This window comes from Cebus imitator, unplaced genomic scaffold, assembly GCF_001604975.1.
Source record: "Cebus imitator isolate Cc_AM_T3 unplaced genomic scaffold, Cebus_imitator-1.0 Scaffold748, whole genome shotgun sequence".
Classification (NCBI taxonomy): Eukaryota; Metazoa; Chordata; class Mammalia; order Primates; family Cebidae; genus Cebus; species Cebus imitator.
Genome location: NW_016108063.1, coordinates 338,587 through 364,660, shown reverse-complemented (window position 1 = coordinate 364,660; position 26,074 = coordinate 338,587). Strand labels below are relative to the sequence as shown.

Here is a 26,074-nt window from a genome sequence, read left to right as displayed (position 1 = left end):
AAAAAAAAAAAAAAAAATCACCTCTAGGCAGTTAGCTCACTTCTCATATACACTGACCAACTTCAGTTTCTTCTCTACTCCTAGCATGCTGACAGTCACCACCCAGAAACATTTCTCAAGGGAAATAAGTTCCTATGTATCCATTTATAAGTTTCCCCTCAAAGTTCTACTTAAAGGCCATTTTTTTTTAACATGAGTTTGAGGTTACATAAAATACTGTAGAGTCTGAGAACTAATTAGCCCACACAGGGAATTTTTAAAAACGGTTTTCTAAGTAGTCTTTAATCTTCTACAAACTAATTCATTCTGCATATGCTTCACCAGTAAATCAACTTAAAATATTGTTTTCGTCATCTCTCCTTTGCACAAGGACCTAATGATTCCCCTCTTTTAAATGAGACTTTGTTCAAACTCTTTCTGCAATTTCTGAAGGCTCCCAGTGTAGCCTTCTTATCTCATGTTCTTAGTCTTTAACTTCCCAAACGGTACCTTCCACTTTTGTTAGGCAGATCTTTCTACCACCTCTTCATAACATGCTGCTCTTACTTTTATCTCTCATAAATGCTCGGTCCCCAAAGTTGAACATCTTCACCTAACTTTTTATTTATACTAAGGTCAAGCTCAAGTTCATGACTCTGGAAGCCGCCCCTTTGGCCTGCACTGACCCATCTCTTCTTGCCTGAATTCAGACAGTCACAAATGCTTGCTGCTTGTAGTTTCACAACTGTGTTGTGTTACTATCATGGAGGTAGAGATGCGGGGGTGGTCACTGTTTCATGCAATGCCAACCACAGAAAAGAAAAACAATAACTATTACTTGAGCATTTTAAAATTTCAGATAATTGAAAAAACTTGATCCTTCCAAGTCAACCTTAAAATTCGCCATCCATCAATCAATTAAACAAAAAAATTAGAACACTGACTTTCTCCCCACTGCAACATAGTTTCCCGCTCTTCCACAAAACACACTGCCATCATAATGAGACTCCTGTGAGTGACTGCTCCCTCAAGATGAGGCACAGATCGAGACACATTCAAGAAAGGATATGAGATTGCAAGGAAATAAAGGGTGTTTATATATACAAACAAAGCTGGATCCACTCAAATTTTATTTAAGTCATTTTTAAACTTTGGTACTTTCACTGTTTTTCCAAACAAATCACTTGCTACTCACGTCTCACAACCAGTGGTTTTGCGTCCCAACACCACAGGTAAGACTGACTTTAAAGACAATCTAATCAGCAACTGCATATCTATTATTACATTAATGACTGTTTTATCAAAATGATCATATATGTACTTACTTGAAAGATATCTTGACTTTGGGTTTAAAATAGGGTGCATTCTGGTCTGCCAAAAAGACGATTAAGTCATTTCCTAAAAGAAACAAATATATATTAGAAAAATGTTTCTTGGTAAGACACCCAATCAGGTTACAAGAGGGTTTCTGGGCACTGTTCTTAACAAGAAAACTTATTCTACTCCAGTTCATCTGCCCTCTCAAGGACAGTCCCACTAGTCCAATGGGGATGCCTAATATTATGTCAAAAGTTCAATGTTGAAAGCAGCAAAGGAACAGAAAGGAAGAACATGGGAAAAAGCAGTTCATCAAGAGAAACTGAAGCCAGTGGATTCTGCAAGAAGTCAGACTGGTTGACTTAAAAGAACAATATAAAGATGATGCCTTATAACTATATTACATGTCAAGACTTGTCTTCCCTGAATCTAGCAATGCTGTCCCTTGTAATGCTGTTTGGTTCATTACATACATGCATGACCCCAAGGATGCAGGAACTCCCATTGTAAATATCCGACAACATGGATGTAATTAAGCTTGTAAGGAGAAAATCTGAATCCTCCAAGACCCTCCACCTATGGAACCATCCTACAGAGGCTGATACATTCTTCGAGCTCAATTAGTACTCATTGAGACAGACTTTTGGAACTGTTTAATCAAACACAGGCCATCTTTAAAGTCAAGGCCACTCTCTGTATCCAGTTTGGTCAGAGTAGCAACAGGTTTGGCAGTACATTGCTAAATGAGGAGTCAAAAACATTGGGAAAATATTCAGGTCTGTAAAAGGCTCTGCATCCTGGCAAGGGCCCCAAGTCTGGATCAAGATCCTGTCAGGCAAGCTCTGAGTAGCTCTTCACTTCCTTCCTTCATGGCATTGATCTTTAAGCCACATCTGCTTCTGTGGGTACTCAAGAATGGTAAGGACCACCCCCTGCAACAACGCCCACTGTCAGCATCAAGATTTATAAAAAAATTAGTTTTTTGTAAATGATGGCTAAAGCAAAGAATTTCCAAGAACATATTAGCAAAGAAAGTAGAGATTTGGAACACTAAGGTGATGACCAAGGTGAGGAAGGTGTACACGAAAGAAAGGCAGCTCAAGAGAGAAATTTCTGTAGTTTGAGAATGCTTTCCCAAGGAGGCACTGGGTTTATCAGTGGTCCTTCCAAAATGCTTGTGTGAGCTGTTCAGTGTTTAGGCCCTTGAAGGCACATTCACTTCAAAGAAAGCAGTGGCCTTGACAAAGAGAGGGGTGGTGAATTAGGTAGGTGGGGAGGCAAGGAGAAGGCCTCTATGAGAAGAAATTGTCAAGTTGCACCTTTTCCTGTTCATCAATGGGGAAGGAAGACTGAAGCAAAACAGAAAGGAGAGGGCCTTAGGAGCGAACGTTAAGGCAAGCTACAAAGATTCCTGGGAATCAGGAAGCACTTTGGAAGGCAGGTGATTCCATGGGGAGAAGAGGGTAGGGTGAGTGGGTGAAGGCCGCAGACCTCTTAGGAAAAAACCTGGGGTGCTGTCAGGGCTTTTGGGGGTAGGTCAAACTGTAGGGTGGCTGGGTCAGAACCTGGGATTGGAAAGGGTGGTGCAAAAGGACAATCTGTTAAGAATGCTAAAGGGAAGGCCACAGGGCTGGGAGAGAAGGGCCAGGAAATGCAGAAGAACCGGCCATTGGGCAATGGGTTTGAGGAACACCGGGAGGGGCACACAGACAGCGAACAGAGGGAGGGCCCGGCAAACACTGACTTTCCCGCAGCACGAAGAGGTCCGTCTGCTTGTCGGAGTTGAGGTCCCCGAAAGCCGCAAGGGTGCCCCAGGCCTCGGCCCCAAAGAGCTCGGCCGTGACGTTGTGCAGCGCCCGCGCTGGGACCGGCCCGACTCCCAGTAGTGCAAGCACCGCGAGGAGCGGCGCCAGCAGCGCCCAAGAGCTCGGCAGCCGGCCCGCCGCCGCCATGGCAGCCCCTCGGCCCCCGCCCGCCGGCCCAGCGCCGCGCTTGACGGCAGCCGCAAAGCACCGCTCCACCAGCGGAGAGAGTAGGCGCGCAGCCCGGGAACGCGTAGAAGCCGCTGCCGACTCCTTTTTCTCTCTCCTTCTAGGGCAGCCCTTCCGACGCTAAAAAGGCTGTGGAGCTAGGGTGAAAGTCGTCCTGACGCTCACTTCCGGCAGGAGCGCCTCCCGACAGTGTCGTGCGGGGGGGCGTGGCCGAGCGGGCACTGCTGACAGGCTGCCCTGGGGGCGGTGGCCAAGGCGGCTGCAGGAGCGCGATGGCGGGGGCGGCCGGGCTCATGGCCGAAGTGAGCTGGAAGGTCTTGGAGCGAAGAGCTCGGACCAAGCGCTCAGGTTTGGCTGACTGGGGCGCCGCCCCCCTACTCGAGCACCTTGGGTGGTGCTTCCTCTCAAGCACCTTTGCGGGAGGCAGGTGGGAGTCCTGGGAATGAACCTGTGCCCCGAGTTCCCCTTAGAAAGCAGGTAGCGGCCTCGGCCTTGCTTCTGATATCTTCTTCCACCTCTAAAAATTAGATGGCAATGCCAACTCCACTCTGTGTGTGCCCCCAACTCTTTTCCGCTTGTGATCCCCACTTGGAAAGTAGGTAGCGGTCCTGACTTCCCTTAGAGTCTTCTAACTTAGAAATCAGGCGGCAGTATATTCCTGGGAAAGGGAGTGTACCCTCCCTGTGAGTGTTCTCCGCCCAAGTCAGATAGCTTAATCAGATCAAGTCAGATGTTGTAGCTACGCTCTGGCTGCAGAGAGCCGGCGACTGCTCCTAACCTTATGTCTTATATCCCTTTTACATTTCCCACGGGTTCTAAGCAGTAGACCTGTCATCTGTGTAGCAGAAACTGAAGGAGACTGGGCCTCAGGTCATGAAGTGCATAGTTAGGGCTCAGAAGGAGGAGGGCTCCATCCTTAGGCAAGTGGCCCCAGATTTTCCAAGCCCGAGAGCCTGGAGGTCAGAAGGTGCCTTGTAGGCAGTTTGAACAGTTCCAAATGTCCCGAACTGACTTGTTCAAATTGCAGCGTCATGACTTGTGGACTTATCAGCACTTGTGGCTGAAAACTCCTCTTAAAGCCGGGATGAAAACTTCCCGTATTTCCTGGCTGGCTGGAGTTAAGCTTAAGCAAAAAGCATGCACTTAAACGGGAAAGGTGGAAGGTAGAACGCAGATTTTCAACTAAGGAGCTTCCCTTTGAAAGAATTGACTGTCATATTAGGGGATGTGAAAGGGATTAGCTAAGAAAATTCACTTTGCACTTGCATTGCTATTAAGAAATTATTTTTGGCTGGGCACGGTGGCTCACGCCTGTAATCCCAGCACTTTGGGTGGCCGAGGAGGGCGGATCACCTGAGGTCAGGAGTTCGAGATTAGCCTGGCCAACATGGTGAAACCCCGTCTTTATTAAAAATAGAAAAAATTAGCTGGGCGTGGTGGCACGCGCCTGTAATCCTAGCTACTCGGGAGGCTGAGGCAGGAGAATCGCTTGAACCCAGGAGGTGGAGATTGCAGTGAGTAGAGGTCGCACCACTGCACTCCAGCCTGGGCGACAGAGCGAGACTCCATCTCAGAAAAAATAAAATAAAATTATTTTCTCAGCTAATATATGCCCCTTATATTTTAGGCTTTTTCCCCTTTATGAAGTTCTTAGTTGTCTGTTGTACATACTTTTTTTTTTTTTTTTAATTTGGAGAAAGTAAATCTAATTTCTGAAAATCTAATTTCAGAAATCATACACCTAACCTTTATTGCCAATTTCATTCTGTTTTTTATACCTTACAAAAAGTTCTGTTTTATTTAGGGTTATAGTAAAATTACCAACTATGAAATATGAGAGAATTTTTTCAAAAAGTTGTCCTTAATACTACTGAGAATCAATAAAGTGACTTGGAATAGTCACATGTATTTGTTTCATACTTTTTCTTAAATTTTTTTTGGTCTCATATAGGAATATTGATTTGGCTACTAACAATGTGGCTATCTGGATATAAAAAGTGTTATTGGATTGGTTATGTCTGAACAAAGAAAGTAACCAGAGTTTTCTTACAGGAACCTGAGTACTGCCCCCAACATATATTTTTGCAACATTTCTCTTTTCCCTTCCTAAGCACATAGAGTTTATTTTCTTCATCAGTCTTTGTTTCCTCTGAAATGCATGTCATAACAGTAAGCTTTGAAAACCTTACTTCTCTTTTCTTAGCTGAGAAAAAGAATTCTAGTGTTAACTGTTGAATGCAGTTATTTAAATCCAGTGTTATGTGCAAAGTGCATAATATCAATGTTGAATGTTCCTATGTGTTTACATTGTAGTAGTAAAAGGAGATACCAGTTGAAGTCATCCCTCCAAATTAGTAGTTAAATTTCAGGTTTCACATTCTTATAACTATGTTAAGTACAGATGATAAAGTTAATAACTCTTGAGTTAATAACTTCCTATGTCATTAGAAACAATCAACTTGATTCTGTTTGTTACTTTTAGAAAAATATATAAACAGGGCTTTGTTCAAAACTTCCACTAACCTGACTCCGGTGTAGAGTCCTCCCCACAGAGTTTGAGCATTGTTACATAGTAGCATATTTACTTCACTGCACAATAGAGGATACTACTTTTATATGTTTAATAAGTGGATATTATATAGTTCCTGCCTCATCCATATGAGCAAGTGTAATTTATCAAAGCGAAGAAAATCACATTTTCAAGTCATAAAAGAGAAAATAAAATTACAATGATCCTTAGTTACTGCCTTTGTTGCGCATTGCATCATGTTAATAACTGCTCACACTGCTTTCAATTAATTTAACACTGATTGCTTCTAACCTTCACTAAACAGTTTTAAAATTGCTATAGCTTAGCCTGGGACGCTTATGATTAGAGCCAACAATTTGAAATGGCCTGCTCACCTGATGCAGTCGTCTCCTCGTCTTCTGCTTTCTTAAGGTCTGGTAAGTGTTGTAGACCCCAAAAGGGTCACTTGGTAATTTTAAATCCCTTTGTTTCTAAAGGTTGATGTCACATAAGATATCATTATGTCTTTATTTCTTCTTTGCTGGGCCCAAGCCTGAGTACCAGACTGGTGTGAGGCTTAACTTTGCATTGTGTTTTGAATGTGGCCTGTTGTGTTCTTCACATGTGGGATGTGAAAAGGACAGAGAGTGGAGTGCCTGCCCTGATACTTGCAAGCTGTTTGAGCAGATGCAGTTCCTTAGTGTCTGGGAACCTTCATTGTTAAATGTGCACATAGTGTATTTCTTAAATGCTTTTTGTCGTCTTGCCGCAATAGAAGTAACTTTTACGAATTAGGAATTTGTGGTCAACATCCCATTCATCTATTCTTCATCAGCTTACTGTGAAGCAGGCTATTAATATATACGTTTTCACAGACAGGAAGTGACTTGTCCCAGGCAATATTTTAAGGCCATGTGCTTTGGCTTTTATCCTGTGGCTTCCTGGTATAAGGGCTGGAACAGATATTGGGACAGTGACTCTTTGATTGTTATGTTAATGCACCCCTTTGAGAGCTGGATGAAAGCTATGCAATTGCTCCCCAGATGTGTACACAGGATTTTGAAAACAATTTCTGGGGGATTCATGGACACAGACATGATTACATATGGATTCCCATTAGGAACCAGGCCTTTGGATGTATATAGTCTCACTTTACAGAAGAAGAAACACATTTTGTTAGGTGGCCACATAGCTGAAATGAAAACTGAAGCATTTAGAGCCCTTTTCTGTAGTTGTGGCCTAACTTGGGCCATTTAAAACCTATTATGTGCTAGAAAACACGGAGAAGCCTGCTGTTAAGAGGCTACTTTTTCTGTAATGTCTCTTAGCAGAGTATTTCAAGCCTCAGGACTCATGAACAGATAAATGTAAGATGAGCACCCCCAACACAGTGAAAACTCCTTGGCTTCACCATAGAGTTTCAGAAGTGTTTCTCTCTCTTCATTCGTTTTCATTTATATTTCAAGTCCTGTTCTGGGAAGACAGAGGAGGAAAATCTTGAAGAAAATAAATAGGAAAGAGCTTAAGGAAGAACCAAATGGAGAAAACAAAAACTTACTCTTCAAGATACTAAAATGATTTCTATCTTTAGGTGTCATTTGCTAAACGACAAAATATTATATGTAACAATGCCAATTGGTTTCTGATTTTATTTTTGAACTAAAAGAACAGGAGGACATATATCCTAGACTGTGTTTTCTTTCGTTATAAGCACTAAGCTCTGTTTTCCATCTTAGCTTTCCTACTAAGAAGGAAAGTGGTTTTAAGTACTAGCAGTCATTCAGTAGTAATGGGGAAATAGAATGCTTAAAGATAGCTTTTATGCATCAACAGTCTTGAAAATTTCTAAACCCAAGAACTGTGCTTTAACATTACATAGAGTGTTTGAAGACATATACAAGAAGCTTTTCCAGTACTGTATCATCAAATTGAAATGGAATGCACCAAGAAACAGACTAGAAAAATATTAAACTTTAGTGTTACAATCCATTTTAAAGAATGATTCTTTATAAATTACTTTCAATGTTGACAGTTTTTTGGGAGCTCATCTGACCAAAACTTAGTAAAACTATAAAGACACACTTAAAACTTGTATCTGTTAAAGTGGCAAGTACCATTTCTGCTTGTGTTAGCTTAACTTTGAATTGTATTTTGAATGTGGCCTGTTGTGTTTGCATTTCAGTACTCTGAGTGGTTTGCATTTATAATTTCTTATTTAGAAATACTGCATTTATACTGGAATGATTTGCTTTCCCTTATTGTAGTTCTTTGGACATTGTCTTTATAGGGATGTGTTTTATTGTGTGATTTCATTGAACAATTATTTTAAATCATGTCCTGGCTTCACAGCTGAGCTTTTCATTGGTACTTTGGCTAGAAACTATCCAGTATTGCCAAAAGTGAAAGCCAGTAGTATCTTGATTTTGAAAAATTCATTTTCAATGTACTTGCATTGTTTTATGTATTTTAACCCTTCATATTCCTCCTGGATATGTTTCTGCTTTTTGTTTTTTATTTGTTTTTCCCCTTTGTTGAATTTAGTGTGAGTCCTGCATTTCGGTATGTGCATACTTGAGTTGTGCTCTGCTTATGAATGTACTAGTATTTGCTGTGGTTGAATGTAATTTGTTTTGACTGCTTAAACTGAAACAGGGATCAAGATATCCAGGTTTCCCTTTAAAGACCCTTGGAGTAAAATGTACAATACCATGAATTTATGAAGAAATTTAACAGCCAAAATAAATTAAATAATTATTATGGAAGGAATGTAGTATTCAGTACCTTAGACTGCTTCCATTTCTCATGTGGCCACTACAGTTATATTAAGTTAGCAATGTTGGTCATCTGTAGCAATCACCTTGGCAATACAGTTCAATTACTTAGAATAATGGTTATAGCATATTGTGATGAGGTAAGAAATAGCTTGGCATTTTTGCTTTTATTCTTAAATGACATAGATAATTTAAGAGATTATTCCTTTTTATAATGGCTCATGAGCTTATCTACCTTGGCTCCCCAAGTTTATCAGCCAGCTGATAAGTGGGCTTCAACATAGGACTTGAGTCTTTTCATTTCCTTGTTTCTCTTTATGTTCTGTAATTAACTTTCTTTTGTTAATTTAATTTGATGGGCAAATCAGTACCTGTAAAAATTTTATTGTATATTCTGGGCAAAACAAAACCTTTAATTTTATATATGCCTGACTTTTTTTTAGGGAATTTATATCGCAGCCTTGTTTTTAGTTAGCTAATCTAACCGTCAGCTAATCAAAAAGATTCTTGTGATTGGAGGAGAACATAGGCCTGAGTTTCCTGGACTCTTGTGGGTTGTGGCCTCCTTGAAGAGCCTAATGAAAGAGTACATTTTGTGTTGACCTATACCTGGGTCTGATTCTGGTTCTGTTGTTTACTACCTATTTGATCTGAGCACGTTATATCTTTTTGAGATTCAGCTTCCTGCTTTGTAAAAATGACATTAATAAAACCTACCTGGAGAGATTATTGCGAAGATTAAACAAGATGTTTATATGCAAAACACTTGGTGTTTAGTAACTGCTCAATAAATTTTAGTTATCTTTCCTAAAAGTATGTGTCTTTTACAATATTACTGATGTGTATTAAAGACTAATGACTTATATGCAACAAATATTATTTCTTATCTCTCTCTTGTTTTGATATCTACCCTCAAAATAGCCATTTTAAGAAAATCTGTCATGCTTAAATATAACTAGCTTGAATCAGGCTACTCAGAATTTAATATTAATAGAGCTTTGCTATTTAATATGGTCCATTCCATTTTGTAAATTTAGCTGTTTTACTCTATGTCCGTCTTATTTTTGTCAGTAATCACTTTAACCCTAAGAAATTGTTTCTGACGGTTTCCGTGGAAACTCCTATTAGATAGCTGGTAGAACAGTTGTTATTTTATGTATACTTAAAAGATATTTTTGTCTCAGGTATGCAGTGGACTCCCTTCATGTGGGATGGAATTCTCAGAAGCACTCCTTAATTGTATCCTATTTGGAGCTCTGACCTCTTCTTACGAGGTCTTGCCCTGTAATCTTGTAAGATTTAGGAAATAGAGGCCATATCATATGACTTAACTCCCTTGGCATGAATCTCATTGACCTTCAGGCTTACTCTCTTTCTGTGTCATTATGCTCAGCAAAAATGATGCTTCATATTTCATAAGTGAAGTGATTTCATGAAGAGCACAACAGCTTGTCTCGCTCATTTAGATTGTTATTGAATACTCACATTGGGCATTCTAAAAGCTATTTTCCTTGTACCGTTTTCTCTTCAATCTTTTGTGAAATCAGAGAAAGAGTAAGAGAAACTCCCTAGAATTCCTGATTCTGATCCAGTTACCTATGCACATTTCCAAATGGGAATATGATGGGCATTTCAAATGTATCCTGAACAAAACAGAACTCTTATTTTCTACTCTTATTCTTATCCCAATCATGTTCCTCCTTAAATATAACTCCATTTCATTAAACTAAACCATTATTTTTCCAGCTACTTAAGCTAAAAATACAGGGGTTATTCCGCTCTTTCCTTTACCCTTTCATTCAGTTAATCTGTAAAACCTTTCTATTCTACCCCCAAAACACATACCAAATTTGTTTTTCTCCAGATATACTCCTACCTCCCTGGTCCAAGCCACTTTTATCTCTGGTCTACACTACAGAAATAGACTGATTTCCTGTCTCTATGTTCTTGTCTCACTACTATCTGTTTTCTGCCAAGCAGTGAGATGGGTCTTTAAAAAAAATGTAAGTCAACTCATGTCACTTTCCTGCTTAAAGCGCTCCCATTGTATCTGTCATTACCTTAGCATAAAATCTACATTCCTGGACAGGCAAGGTGGTTCACACCTGTAATCCTAGCACTTTGGGAGGTGGAGGCAGGTGGATTACCTGAAGTCAGGTGTTCGAGACCAGCCTGGCCAACATGGTAAAACCCTGTCTCTACTAATAATACAAAAAATTAGCTGGGCGTGCTGGTGGGCACCTGTAATCCCAGCTACTCAGAAGCTGAGGCAGGAGAATTGCTTGAACCCGGAGGCAGAGAATACAGTGAACCAAAATTGCACCATTGCACTCCAGTCTGGGTGAAAAGAGTGAAACTCTGTCTCAAAAATAAATAAATAAAAATAAAAGAATAAAAAATAAAATCTACATTCCCTTTCCTTGAATGACAAAGTCTCAGGTGATCTGGCTTTTACCTGCCCCTCTGACCTCCTCATAGAATGTTCCTCTTCTCCACCGCTGTCTTTGCATGTGTAAGATGCAATCTGATTTGCACCTTAGGCTCTCTGTAGTATAGCTATTTAGGCACTCTGTAATAACTATTTTCTCTGCCTGGAAAGCCCTCTATACTGCTGTTTGGGTAGCTTGTTCCTCTGGTTGTGTTTTGGGTTCTCATCTTAAATGTAGCCTTCTTAAAAAGGCTTTTTCTGCCTTCCCAATCTAAGTAGCCTCCAGATGCATCACTCTTAATTTTAATTATCTGCAGTGTCCTTACTGTTAGGTAATTTTTTTTTCCTTCTTAGTTTTCCTGTTCATCTTCATCCACTAGAGTATAAGCTATATAAAAGCAGAGACTTGGCCAGGCACAGTGGGTCATGCCTGTAAACTCAGCACTTTGGGAGACTGAGGTGGGCAGATCATGACGTCAAGAGATTGAGACCATCCTGGCCAACATAGTAAAACACCATCTCTACTAAAAATACACAAATTAGCTGGGCGTGGTGGTGCATGCCTGTAATCCCAGCTACTTGGGAGGCTGAGGCTGGAGAATCGCTTGAACCTAGGAGGCAGAGGTTGCAGTGAGCTGAGATGGCGCCCTTGTACTCCAGCCTGGGCAACAGAGAGGGTCTCGTTCTCAAAAAAAAAAAAAAAAAAAAAAAGCAGAGACTTACTTGTTTTATTCACAGCTATATCCCTAGAGCTCAGAAGAATGCCTGGAACATAAAAAATGTTCAGTGAATCATATAGTATCTATCACACTGGAGACTGTCCTGGTTCTTTTGAGAGACAGTGTCTTAATGTGCTTATTATATGGATGTTAGACTCATACAGCTGGACTCAAATACTTGTATTGATACTTACAAATTGTGTGAACTCAATAACAAAGACATGGAATCAACCTAGGTGTCCATCAACGGTGGGTTCGATAAAGAAAATGTGGTACATATACACCAGAGAATAATTCACAGCTGTAGAAAGAATGAAATCATGTCCTTTGCAGCAACATGAATATAGCTGGAGGCCATTATCCTAAGTGAATTAACACACCAACAGAAAACCAAATACTGCATGTTCTCCTAAGCCAGAGCTAAATATTGGGTACTCATGAACATAAACATGACAGCAGTAGAAACTGGGAACTGCTAGAGGGGAGAGTGAAGGAGAGGAGCAGGGGTTGAAAAACTAACTGTTGGGTTCTTTGTTCGCTGCCTGAATAATTCACACCCCAAACCTCAGCCTTATGTAATATATCCAGGTAGCAAACTTGCACATGTTTGTTACCTAAATCTAAAACAAAATTTGAAATTATTAAAAATAAACAAAATGGTTTTTCCCCCAAAACCAAACAACTTGCGTCAACTGTTTTGCACTTAATTTTATAAACTATGGGATGGAGATAATAGTATATCCCTCATAAGTTCTTTGTGAAGATGAAGTAATGTCTAGGAATGTCTAGTGGTGGTAGTAATAGTAATGATTTTTTGTGTTATGATGACAGCAGTGACAACTTTTTAAGCAGCTAATCTTTGTTGAGTACCTAATGTGTGACAAGTAGTGTTTTACATTTAAATCTCACAGAAATCCTCTTTGGTAGGCATTATTACTATCCCCTTTTGAAAAACTCAAAGCACAGAGAAGTAAAGTAACTTACTTTTAAAGTCACCCAGCTAGTACATAATGGAGCCGAGACAAACTCTGGAAGAACTGATTCTCCTAACCACTGCTGCCTTCTCTTCCTTCATCCATAGTGCCTAGTACTCCATAAATAAACAGCAGTGATTACTATTGATGTCTTCTTGATGTTTACTGTTCTTTCATTCATTTGTAACTAACTGATGTTTATTGGACCTCTCAGATGTAGGAAGTTTTTAATAAATAATACTGGTCTGAGAGAGCTCATAGCCTGATGGAATTTATGCCAAGCTGAAGGTGACCACTGCTTTTGCATACATTCATTCTGTGTCTCTGCTGGACTGCTCCAGTTGTTTCCTACTGAACTTTGCTACCTAGAGCCATCATCTCCCATTGTACTCTCCATAGTCAATGCACACTACAAGTTGTTGCCTGGTGATTTTTCTAAAATGAGCTAACCACTTAAGGTTAAGCTCTCCATCTCCTGCAGGATTGAGGTGGGGACTTCAAGGAAAGCCTCTCTGGTAGTGACATTTAACTCCTAGAAATAGGAGTCAGTGAAGAAGTAGGGTAAGAATCTAGGCCAAGGATTCTGGGGCTAAATAGTGCTGGGTATTTAAACGATACTGAAAAGACCGTTACGGGCAAAGCATTGTAAATGACAGGAATAGGTGAGAGGAGGGGCTGAGATGGGCAGGGCCTTGGGAGCCCTAAAGATGTTTGAATTTTATTATAAATGGAAAGGAAAGTGATTGAAAATTTTAAGTAGTGGAGTTGTAAAGCTGGATTAATATTTTATGAAGATTCTCTGGCTGCTATATAAAAATAGACTGGAAGGAGCCGGGCGCGGTGGCTCACGCCTATAATCCCACCAGTTTGGGAGGCTGAGGCAGGCAGATCATGAGGTAAGGGGTTCGAGACCAGCCTGGCCAACATGATGAAACCCGTCTCTACTTAAAAATACAAAAATTAGCCAGGCATGGTGGCACACACTGTAATCCCAGCTACTTGGGAGGCTGAGGCAGTAGAATTGCTTGAACCCGGGAGCATGCCATTGCACTCCAGCCTGGGCAACAGAGCAAGACTTCGTCTCAAAAAAAAAAAAAAAAAAAATAGACTGGAAGGTGACAAAAAGGCAGGGAGCAACCTCATGGCAGAAGCTGTGTGTCATCTATCTTTAACACCTGGCACCATGCTAGGTGCATAGGAACACTCAATCTGTGTTTAATAGTGAATGGCTGTCAAGGCACAGATACCAAGTATATCATCATTCTGGATTCAGAAGATGTGGCCACCTTGATTAAGCATTAGAACCAACACATCTTTGACTCACTTTTGGAAGAATATTCATGTGGCCCATTTTCTGTTAAATGGGAGAATAAACTTAACTTTAGAAAGTGAGTTAATATATTCAGTCAGAGGTATAAATTGTAGGTAAGTTCTAATGCATAATCAAGGTACATGTATACAAATACATTTAGAATGGATTTGTAGAAACTATACAATTAGGACATATCTTTTATGGTTTAGGGACACATCTATTTTCAAATACCTAATTAGAAAACAACTGCCAGGCACAGTGGCTCACACCTGTAATCATAGCACTTCAAGAGGCCAAGGGAGGCAGATTGCTTTAGCCCCGTCTGAGACCAACTTGGGCAACATGACAAAACCGTCTCTACAAAAAATACAAAAATTAGCCAGTTGTGGTGGTGGTGCCTGGGATGGCTGCTTGGAGCTTGTGGTGGGAGGGATCGCTTAAGTGTGAAAGGTTGAGGCTGCAGTGAGCTGAGATCACACCTCTGTACTCCAGCCTGGGTGAAAGAGTGAAACCCTGTCTCAAAAATAAATGAAAAGAAAATAAGTAATAGAAAATTGTAACTACATATGTTATGTACTTAGTCTTGAAAATGCTTTCTGATGGTTCATTGTAGCTTTCTAGGATGTGTGGGTTTATTTTCTGAGACAGTGTCTCACTGTGTCACCCAGGCTGCAGTGGAGTACAGTGGCACTGTCACAGCTCACCGGAGCCCCAGTCTCCTGTGCTCAAGCATTCCCTTCTACTGGAACTATTCCCTTCTGCTGGGACTGTGCCTGGCTAATTTTTTGTTTTGTTTTGATTTCATTTTTGTGAAGACAATGCCTCACTCTTTTGCCCAGGCTGGTCTGGAACTCTTGGGCTCAAGCGCTCCTCCCACCTCTGCCTCCCAAAGTACTGGGATTCTAGGTGTGAGCCACCGCATCTGGCCTCAATGATGTATTTTTAATACATTCATACTTATTCTCATTTTTTTCTCATTAGGCCTTGGCTGTCTTAATTAATGGTTTTTAAAAGATGAAAAAATTGTTGCTGTTTTTTTATTTTATTATTTGTTATGTTTTTCTTATAGACTTTATTAGTTTATTTTACCAAGGGTCATATCATTATGTATTAGTCCATTAAAAAAGAATTATTCTTTATATTTAACTTCTTGGTTTTATAGCTTTCTTTTCTTTCAGTTTATATTTCACAAATTTTCTTGAGGATTTTGGTTTGTATAGATGACAGATGTGGTATCTAAACATTAGGTGACTTCCAACAGTCATAGTGAGAGTTTTTAAATGTTATTTTTAATTGACAAATAGTAATTGTATATATTTACAGAGTACAATATAATGTTTTGATATATGGTTACAACGCCAGATGATTAAATCAGGCTTATTAACAATCTGGCCCCTCACATACTTACTACTTTTTTGTAATAAAAACATTTAAAATCTACTCTTTTTTTTTTTTTGAGACAGAGTCTTGCTCTGTCGCCCAGGCTGGAGTGCAGTGGCACAATCTTGGCTCATTGCAACCTCCACCTCTCAAGTTAAAGTGATTCTTCTGCCTCAGCCTCCCAAGTAGCTGGGACTACATGCGTGTACCACCACGTCTGGCTATTTTTTGTATTTTTAGTAGAGACAGGGTTTCACCATATTGGCCAGGCTAGTCTTGAACTCCTGACCTCGTGCTCTGTTCACCTTGGCCTCCCAAAATGCTGGGATTACAGGTGTGAGCCACTGCACCTGGCCTAAAATCTACTCTTTTAGCCGTTTTGAAATATATAATGCCTTATGATTATAGCCACCATTCTGTGCGGTAGGTCACTGAAGCTTATGCCTCCTATCCAACTGAAACTTCATATCCTGGGTCAACATTTGAGAATCTCATGTAATAATTGAAATTTGTCATTTTTATAGGTTCTGATATGTTTCATGTCACATATATGCTCTTATTTTCAAATATACATCATTGATTTTTCTTTTGTCATATAACATCTTTTAAAAGTTTATTGTTTTACTCCCTTTGTATCAATAGCCTCACACTGTTTACGTGGCCCTCCCTTTTGGCCATTTAAGATTCAAGTCTTGTAGCTCAGGATTGAAATGGGCACTGGCCATAGAGACAAACACTTATGCTATTGTTTGGATTATAGATCAAGTCTTATTGCTAAAGCTGTGGAGACTAGGAAGGACAGACACACAGTCTGGAATTGGGCAGCTGAGCTGTGGATAGTTCCTCATCATATTCCTGGTGTGTTTTGAAACTATACTCATTAGGTGCTTAACTTGTATTCTTTATTTCTGTCTTCCTCCAATAGTTAAACCAGGGAAGTATTTTCTATATATTAAAAAAAATGCAATTACATTTACATTGTACATTAACTTTGGTAAGTTACATTAACTTTGTAAGCTTGCTTGTAAATATCTAATGATTGATTAGTTATAAATCAGCAGTATGTCAAAAAGAATTAACTTAGCTTGTGACTTCAGTCACTGGACTATTTTATTTTATTTTATTTTATTTTTGAGATGATTTGCTCTGGTTGCCCAGGGTGGGGTGCAGTGGTGCAATCTTGGCTCACTGCAACCTCTGCCTCCTGGGTTCAAGCGATTCTCCTGCCTCAGCCTTCGAAGTAGCTGGGATTACAGGCATGCGCCACCACACCTGGCCAATTTTGTATTTTTAGTAGAGACGGGATTTCACCATTGTTTGTCAGGCTCCTCTCAAACTCCTTACTTCAGATAATCTACCCACCTCTGCCTTCCAAAGTGCTGGGATTACAGGTGTGAGCCACCATACCTGGATGGACTATTTTCTTCATGGGGACTATTTTTTTCAGCTTGCAGAACAGCTTATTGTTTATTTTTTATAATTCACTTCTAAACTTTTAACAGCTTCTGATTTAGGATGATTTCTGTCCCATCTTTTTTTTTCCTACCTCCTAAATATGTTTTGTCATGAATTGCCGTTTGTGTAACTAAATGGCAGTTGTGCAAGTCTAACTCTTCAAAAATTAAAGATAAGAGACTAAACCGTTAAATTTACTGTGATCTTTGATTTTAAATGTTTTGATATAAGCGTTCACCGATATATTTTGAAGATGGAAGTTTGGCACATCTCAAGCTGTAGCATGCTTTTTCTTTTTTCTCTGTCTCTGAAACTTGACCGTAGATCTGGATGTCTTAATAGAGGCAGCCTTACTATTTCCTCTCTCCTTAAGCAAAAACAATATATTTAATAAATTTTGAATAACAGAGCATTCTGTGGCTAAATGATTCCAAAGTGGGTATCACTCTTAGGCTTTGGCAGTTTGATGCTGTAGATTTGATTAGGGGACTTCATCTGGAAACTTCTAGTGAGAAACTTGGATGGAACTCTAGAGAAAATGCACTATGTATCATAAGGCTTTGCTAAATATGGAAATAGAACCATGCCCCATTTGGTGACATTACTCTTTAGCAAACTCTTATGCTTGCACATAACATTTAAAATATATTAATTAAACAACTTTATTTGGTAATATGGTAAGCATTGATAGAGAGTGTTAATCATGTCTATTGATGTTCTTCCTGCTTTGAGAGTTTTCCTGTTCAAATTGAGCCCCTTTTAAGTGTGGCTTATATAAACGTGTTTATTTTATTTTTAGAGTCAGGATCTTCCTCTGTCTCCCAGGCTGGAATGTAGTCGTGCAATCATAGCTCATTGCATCCTTGAACTCCTGGGCTCAAGTGATCTTCTTGCCTCAGCCTCCTGAGTAGCTGAGATTACAGGCATGCACCACCATGCCAAGCTAATTTTTTTTTCTTTTTATGAGATAGGGTCTTGCTGTGTTGCCCAGGCTAGTCTCGAGCTCCTGTCCTCAAGCAATCCTCCCTTCTTAGCTTCCCAAAGTGCTGGGATTATATCAGTGAGCCTTGATTTTAAAATGTAAGGCCTTAACTTTCATTTGTGTTAAGCAGATTTTATGTAGTCCACTGATAGAGTAGTTTCCATGTTAAATATCTTTAATATAGAGGTGTTTAAAATACAAGCATGTTTTCTTATGTACTTCTGAGGGAAATTATTTTTGTTTTGTGGAATCTTTTTATATGAATGTCTCTCTACCCATTCAGAGATCCTCTTGTTTGGTTATGTTATCTTTTTTTTGTATGTGGAAATACATAATGAAGCTCAATTAATTTGTTATACCAACTTTATTTAGCTTTGATAATAATCATTTGCTCAATGATCTCAAGGATAGCTGAGACCTATACCAAATATAAGTCCTACTTAGGTTTTAAAATTCTACCTTTTAAATATTTCTTGAATATTTCCTCCTTTGTGCAATACTGCTGTGACTTTCTTAATTCAAGGGACTTGAATGATTGTTTTGACCCAAACTAGACTTTTATGCCTAGGGCTTACTCCCTTGTCTAGCAGTCCTTTGCTCTGCCGACAGATATATCTTCTAGAGTTTGGATCATATGATGTCGCAGTGGCTCTTCAGTATCTAAAGCATAAAATGCAAACCTGGAAACTGCTGTTCAGCATCCTCCCTATTAGACTTCTGGATACCTGTCCAACCTCCTGTCCTTCTCACATTCTCTGCTGCAGCGTTATTAATGTACCTGCAGTGCCAAGATGGGCGACTCTCTTTCTGGCTTCTGCACCTTTATCATGAAGTTCCTTCTGTATTAAATAGCCTTTCTCTATAAGCTTGGTGCACTCCATAATCTTTTATTCTGCTCCAATGATCTCTTGTTTTTACATATTTTTTGACAACTCCCTTCTCTGCATTTCAGGTTTCAATTAATTGCTCTACTGGTTCCCATGGCATTTTATACATGCTTCTTTTGGCTCTGATGCCACTGCATCGCTATTAGATAATTATACATCTTTTTTCTTTACTAGGCTATGAAATCCTTCAGGTTAGGGACAAGATCTGTCACAGCTGTATATAGCCTCCTGATACAAGACTTGGTGCTGGGGACTCAGTGTTGAAGAAGAATACAAGTTGAATAAATTAATTAATCATGTTAGAAGAATTAGTACAATTTTGGTTCAGAATGAACTTTCCAAAACTATATGTTGTCTAATAATTTAAACTTTTTACTTGGTGAATAAAATTTGGTTTATTTATTTTCCTGCAGGTTTTGAATAAGAACATATTTTCATAGAAAAAAAAAAATCCTCTACTGGTCAAGTCCAAAAAGATTCAAAATTCACACTCATAAAATAAATGTAATAAATAAAACAAAAGAGTGACCTAGGTTTTTAATAGCCTTATGACTTGGTGAAAGCACTTTTGATTTTCCTGTTAAACTATGTCCACCATCTCCAAGGCCAAGCATGGCTCTGACTGCTTTTGCCCCTTGAGTACAAACTTTGAGCTATTCCTGTATACTGATTTTTTCTTTCCCTGAAGGAAAAATGGAAGAAATAGCATAGATTATTCATCTACATTGTAATCCAAATGTAAATCATCAGTAGCACATTTATTCCTTCATGCATAGGATGGGTCAGTTCTATTTAATAGGCCTGGTTTGTCACAGTGTAAACTTTACCTAAGATACCGAGGAATTTGAACTTTCCGTTTAAATTTCAGGAATTTGGTAAAGAAAGAGTAAAATGGTATACTCTTAAATAAAATAATGAAAAGTAAGCTTCCTAAATCTTGCCATCTAGACTAAGTTTCAGAATAAGAAGTGATATAATATCTATTTCTGGAAAAGTCTTAAACATAATGCTAAATAATGCACTAGAGAAAAAATCTGTTTTTACCTTACACCTCTTTAGAGCAGAGTCTAGCAATTATGTATTTAATTTACAGGATGAAAGTTCTTTTTATTCTTGTGAACTGTAGCTGTCTTCTAATATGGTATTGAAATGGAAATAGAAGGAAGTGAAATCTAGGTAAAGGACAGATGTGTCAGGTAATATGACAACTGGAATTGTTCATTTACATGGCTGACATGGACAGAGTGCATCAATCAATATCAGAATTGCTTAGAAACCTCTTCATATTTTGGGGAAAATTGTCATTAAAGCAGTGTTTCTAATTTAAATGTTACCTTGGAACCAGGTTATATATTGCTGCTAACATGTATTATTTTTATAACAAGAAATAAAATTTTTGAGAGAAGACCTGAAAGGATCACTGTATTCTCATTTTTCTTTTCTTTCTTTCCTTTTTTTTTTTTTTGCTTTAACCAAAAGAAACAAAATGTATTTCAATGTTTAAATCCTAGGTCTTCTGCTTGCTAGCAGTGTGACCTTTATTAAGTTACTAAACCTCATTTTAAAAAAATCTTTAGAATGGTAGTAATAGTACCATTATTATTAGAAGAGTTTTTGTGAGGATTAAATGAAATCATACCTATAAAGCTCTCAACCCAGTACTTTGCGTATGGTAAATGCTCTAATATTGTTAGTTCTTATTAGGATGCAGATAATGATACTATAATGATATTCTTCTTAACCTTTCTGGGCTCTTTGGTTAAAATTAAATTTATGTGCATGTTGCATATTGACAGCACTTACTAAGCATGGTGTTCTGGGTACACTGGTGAATTATAGTCGCTTAAAGCAATGTCCTTGTCCAGAACAAACATACCAAAATAATGAATGTATTTTAAAAATATCAGATCCCTGAATAGGGTCTGGGGATCTTGGTTTTGGTGTTGGTTTTGCTCTTAACAAGCTCTGCATTCTTGAGCAAGTTGTGAATTTCTTCCATGAAATAAGGGACTTAGACCAGGTAATCGTTAATATTTTTTTCTGCTTCAAAATATTATGGCACTCAATCATTGACTATCAGGGGAGTTAGGAGAAAGTACTTATAGGGTTTTAGGGCCGAGGCTGGGTGATTTCAAGGTAGATCTTGCAAGATGGAGAACTGACTGTGATTGTGCAGAGTTGAGTTGATGAGATAATAGCTTTGGATTTGTCAGTACGGTGATGCAAAGATCTTAAAGGAAGCCTTGATGAATAAGATGTTAGTTTTGATATTTAAGCTGATTCAGTTGGTTCATGGTCTTACTTTCTAGGGATTGTACAGTTGGATTTTCCTAAGACAACAAAGCTGCTATTTAATTTTGATCTCTGTTAACTTCAACATCCCACACCCTCTCTTCTTCCCTCCCCTCTTCTCTCTCATTTTTTAAAAATAAGATAGCAGCGCTACCACTGTAGAGCCCTGGATCTACTTAAATGCAGATCTGATTCAGCAGGTCTGGGATAGCGCTTGAGAGACTGCCATTCTAACAAGCTCCCAGGTTAGGCCTTTGCTGCTTTTGGATGGCCTGCACTTTGAGGGGCAGAAGTCTTATCTATTGTATAGCACCATATTTGTTGAGCCGCAGTCCTTTGTAAGAGTCGCATCCTCGACTCTTCTCTGTCTTTTAATTTAGATTGCAGATCTTGGGCTCTGAATTACGTATCCCCATGTTCCCAAATCGAACTTAGTCTTTAAATTAATATGTCATTATCTACATCCCTGATTCCCTTCGGGCATAACCCCACAGTTCCTGCGCGTGATCCATGGCTATTTCTGCAGCTTCTTTTCACTGGTACAGCACTCTGCTTCTGTCAGTTTGCTGGTCTACTCCAGGTTGTGACTTTTGGCCTGGATTTACCTGGCCTAGATCCTTTTACTCATCTGAGCCCCTTTCAGGGCCTCCATGTTTGCTGTACATTGCTAGATACATTAAAATTTCCAACCACTCCCCTCGGAAATGGGTATATATGTACATCTCCTGTCTCATCTGTTTATCATACATGATTACAGTAATTGGTAGTCTCTTATGTGTCCTGGGGATCATGTAGTCCTCCTTTCAGTAGGAAGTGCTACTTCGGGATGTAATGACTGCCTCCATTTTCAGAGGGTTGCCTAACCAATTGAATGGAAATGAGAGGTATAACTGGTTAGCACTGGAAGTTAAGCTGATTTCCCCGAGTTCAATTTATTTTTCTGCAAGTGTATCTTTGAGAAACTGATGTGCTAATTGTTCAAAGCCCTTTGTGGAGGCTCTTGCTGGTGGTGGTGGGATTGGGTTCCTTCCCGCCTCTTTCATATTGCATGCAGCTTATCATTTAAAGGAGAATAATACTATTAAACACTGGCTTTAGAAGTTCTTTTTTCCCTAGGTATCCTTGTCAGATTCGACAGTATTATGGAATGGCCATAAAAATAGGGGTAGGTGCTTCAAGTAATATAATATGATTTTCTTTGAAAAGTAGAGGAAAGAGCAAGCAGTCTTTAACTACAAAAAAATGACAAGTTCAAGGCTGATTTCCATTGTAGTTTCATGTTACAGAAGTAGTTTAGTTTCATTTGCTGTAGTATAAGCTGAGTACCTTAAATATCCATTGTCATAACTCCAGTTTTCATTTCAACTTTTTGCTACAATAAAATCCTTATAACTAAATTATAATGCAAATTAAAGTACAGCAGAATTTTAATAGGCATAGTGTTCACCCATAGTCACATTCTTTCAGTTTTGCACTCATAAAAAAACTAATAGTCCATAAAAATACGGTAAAGTTAAGCGACACTTAGAATAGACATGAAAAATTTTTAAGCCAAACTAGGTGGTCTGAGTAGCATATTGCATGTTGAATTAGAACTTAAAGAATGCCTATTATAGCTTTCCAGTTCTGTAATTTTAAATGTATTTATTAGAAAGTAGATTAATTTACATTTTGACATCTTCATTATAATGTAGGTATGACAATTTCATACTCATTCTATACTTGTCTGTGAGATATTTGATTTCACTCCCAAGGGTCCTGAGTTTGCTTTGTCTCTCACAGAGACAGCTTGCTTTTTGGGATGTTTGACAGCTGGCTCTAGTTAGGCATGATTGTTGTTAGTGACTTTTGGTGAAATTAAGATTAGCTCTGAATAGTTATGCTTCAGAAATAATCATTTTTGGTTATAAAATTTTTCTTGAAGACATTAGCATCACTTCTGTGTAGCACAGGGTCATATTTTATTGGAGCTTTTATCCCTCATCTAACATGATTAATGCTCTTCCCTCCGGCATGGTTAGAAAAAGTGGTAATCCTGGTTTTCTGCTGCTCCTGCTCATAATCACTAAATTACCTGTAGCAGCTCAAAGCTGCTTTAACATCACATTTATTTCACTTGTTTGTCTTTTTCTATTTCATAAAAATTACTGATTATTTAATTTGCTGATTTAAAACATCACTATGTGGACCATCGATTCTTGCACTGTTCAAAAGGATTCTGACATTAACCTGACAAAGCCAATTAATCCAGAATTCCTTGTTTTCCTACTTTGTAACCCAGTCCTGTCCTAAGTGCTGAAGTAGATGACAAAATTTAAGGCAAGGAAGAGAAAACAATTTGTATTTAATATGCACTGTGCATTGCTTTACTTAAAATATTTCACTTAAGCCTCACAACAACCCTGTGAGGTTAATTTTCACCACTTTTCAGATGAGAAGGCCTAGCTCAGAGAGAGCCCAAGTCGTGAAATTTGCAAAGTGATATGGCTGTGATTGCAGTCCAGTTCTTCCTGTTTTCAAAACCCTTGTTGTTTCCACGACCTTTTAGCTATGAAGACAGTCTCCCCTCCAGGAGTTTGTTGATACCCTGAGGGCCTGGGGTAGGCGATGACAGACCTCTCTTTTACTTGATTTAACATTGGTTTTAACCTTATTCACTAAAGAATGAAAGTTGGCTTGTGAAAAATGTGACTTAGATTCCATATGAAAAAGTTTGGTCAGTTACTGATTATATTATAGGTAGGTCTTTGCAAGGCACTTCCTCACACAGATTCTCAGGACAGCATTGGAGCAAATCTCTGAAGTCTAAGGGTTGTACGTTAAGTATAGTGTAGAAAAGGCTAATGCCATCTCTGCCCTGTTTCACTTAGCCAATGAATGAAACTTCACTGCCTTTCAGCTGGAAGAAAATTAACTAGCATTCATTACTTACAAATGATACTGTCCTTCAGAATTATGTCTAGTTTTATTCTGGTTTTTATTTACAGTCAGCTTACTTTGCTAATTTATAGTTTATTGTGATTTTTTTCTGCTAACATTCAAGACTTCCCATATTCATTTTAATTATACAGATTATATCTATGCAATTTCTAACTGTAGTAATAACATTCATATTAAATGTACTGCTGAATTTTGCCAAGACAAGAATATAGAACAGGCTTCATCAAAGTGCAAATGAAAAATGGAAATGGTTTGGGTCTATTTTTCAAAATGCTGAATAACTTGAAAGTATTATTTCTGTAGGACTTGTGTAGAATAATGTATGACACAGTAAAATGCCTATTATCACATCTTTACCACTGTAATAACAGAAGACATAATAAAATTAAATCCCTTTTTTTTTGGGACAGGGTCTGACATTATCACCCAGGCTACAGTGCAGTGATCTTTGCTCTCTGCAACCTCCGCCTCCCGGGCTCAAATGATTCTCATACCTCGGGTTCCCATGTAGCTGGGATTAGAGGCACGTACCACCATGCCGGACTAAATTTTGTGTTTTTAGGAGATATGGGGTTTTGCCATCTTAACCAGGCTAGTCTCGAGATCCTGGGTTCAAATGGCTTGCCCACCTGGGCCTCCCAAAGTACAGGGATTACAGGTGTGAACCACCACCTCTGGCCTATTAAATATTTTCTTTCCTTTTCTTTTCTTTCTTTCTTTTTTTTTTTTTTTTTTTTTTTTTTTAGATGGAGTCTTACTCTGTTGCCCAGGTTGGAGTACAGTAGCATGATTTCAGCTCACTGCAACCTCCGTCTCCCGGGTTCAAGCAATTCTCCTGCCTCAGCCTCCAGAGTAGCTGGGACTACAGGCACAAGCACGTGCCACCACACCCAGCTAATTTTCTGCTTTCAGTAGAGACAGGGTTTTACCTTTTTTTTAAGAGGGAGTCTTATTCTGTTACCTTGGCTGGAGTGCAGTGACACAATCTTGGCTCACTACAACCTCCACCTCTTGGGTTCAAGTGATTCTCGTGCCTCAGCCTTCTGAGTAGCTGGGAATACAGGTGCCCCCCACCATTCCCAGCTAAATTTTGCATTTTTAGTAGAGATGGGGTTTCACCATGTTCTGGTCTTGAACTCCTGACCTTAGGTGCTCCACCTGCCTAGGCCTCTAAAAGTAGTGGAATTACAGGCATGTGCCACCACACCCAGCTCTTTCTTTAAAGATTTAGAGTAGTGTATAGTGACATTCTTTTCCCCTTCTTATAACTCAGTTAATATAATGAACTAAAACTCTGTCATTTAAGGCTTACACATTTGAAATTTAAAATTTTTACTTGTAGTATAAGTATGGAATAATGACCCTGAGTTTCTCTTGAGAAATCTTATTATATGTTCAGATTAGTATTATTCTCTATAAAGTGATCCACTTGTAAGGCTACATACATTTATTCTGGTGGTGCTGTCATTGCTCAAATTGTTTTTTAATAATCTCTTTTTATTTCATTCACATCTCCCTTTATAAGCAATAGAATAACAGAACTTAACAGTATAAAATAGAACACACCAAAGGAAGAGGACAACTGAACTACTTTATAGTTACAGTTAAGGTTATTGATGAGTGAGTCTTACTTCACTTCATCTGCCCTGATTAATCACCTTGTTCATTGTGGCTGAGTCACGGTAACTTTTGGCAAGGTTTAGACATCAGAGTATAGTGATTTCATTTTGTTCAGTAAATACTTATTAATCACTCACTATGTGCCAGGCACTGTTGGCACTGGGGTTACTTCAGTAACTTCAGTGGTTATTTATTGTTCTCAATGGCAGAATAAAACAATTGCCATTGAGAACAATAAATAACCACTTCTCAATGCACTGTTTCCTAAAAAGGAGTTCCAAAAACATTTTAGAAAGATTAGAAATGTTGGAATACAGCTCTGACCTCACAGAAATCATACAAAATCATAGTATATTATGGCAATGTACTATAAATAAGAAAGGAAAATGAAATACTTAATTGAGTGATTGCTATTCATAAGGTCAACACATGAAACATCAACCAGGTTTAATATCCTTAAAGAGATTATATAGGCCATGCTCCTCTAAAGGTCACTGGAAGAACTTAATACCTTTTTA

The 26,074-nt window shown here is 38.7% G+C and overlaps 2 protein-coding genes across 11 annotated transcripts in view; one reads left to right on the top strand and one right to left on the bottom strand.

Moving 5' to 3' along the window:
• LOC108296850 (T-cell immunomodulatory protein) overlaps window positions 1-3,391 on the bottom strand; it is a 138,662-nt gene extending 135,271 nt beyond the window's left edge. The window contains exons 1-2 of the mRNA XM_037735193.1: window positions 3,041-3,391; window positions 1,305-1,377 (exon numbers count right to left, since the gene is read on the bottom strand). Of these exons, the coding sequence (XP_037591121.1) occupies window positions 1,305-1,377; window positions 3,041-3,248 (281 nt within the window). The 5' untranslated portion in view covers window positions 3,249-3,391. The remainder of the gene's footprint in view (window positions 1-1,304; window positions 1,378-3,040) is intronic.
• A 102-nt stretch (window positions 3,392-3,493) lies between these two features.
• The window catches only part of PHKB (phosphorylase kinase regulatory subunit beta), a 232,896-nt gene continuing 210,315 nt past the window's right edge, over window positions 3,494-26,074 (top strand). For 2 of the 10 annotated variants that reach the window (XM_017519449.2, XM_017519443.2), the window contains exon 1: window positions 3,499-3,635. In XM_017519449.2, the coding sequence (XP_017374938.1) occupies window positions 3,560-3,635 (76 nt within the window). In that variant the 5' untranslated portion in view covers window positions 3,499-3,559. Of the gene's footprint in view, window positions 3,636-3,695; window positions 3,715-6,121; window positions 6,234-26,074 lie in introns of those variants that run through there. The other 8 variants (XM_017519445.2, XM_017519447.2, XM_037735190.1 and 5 more) reach the window with 8 other exon arrangements.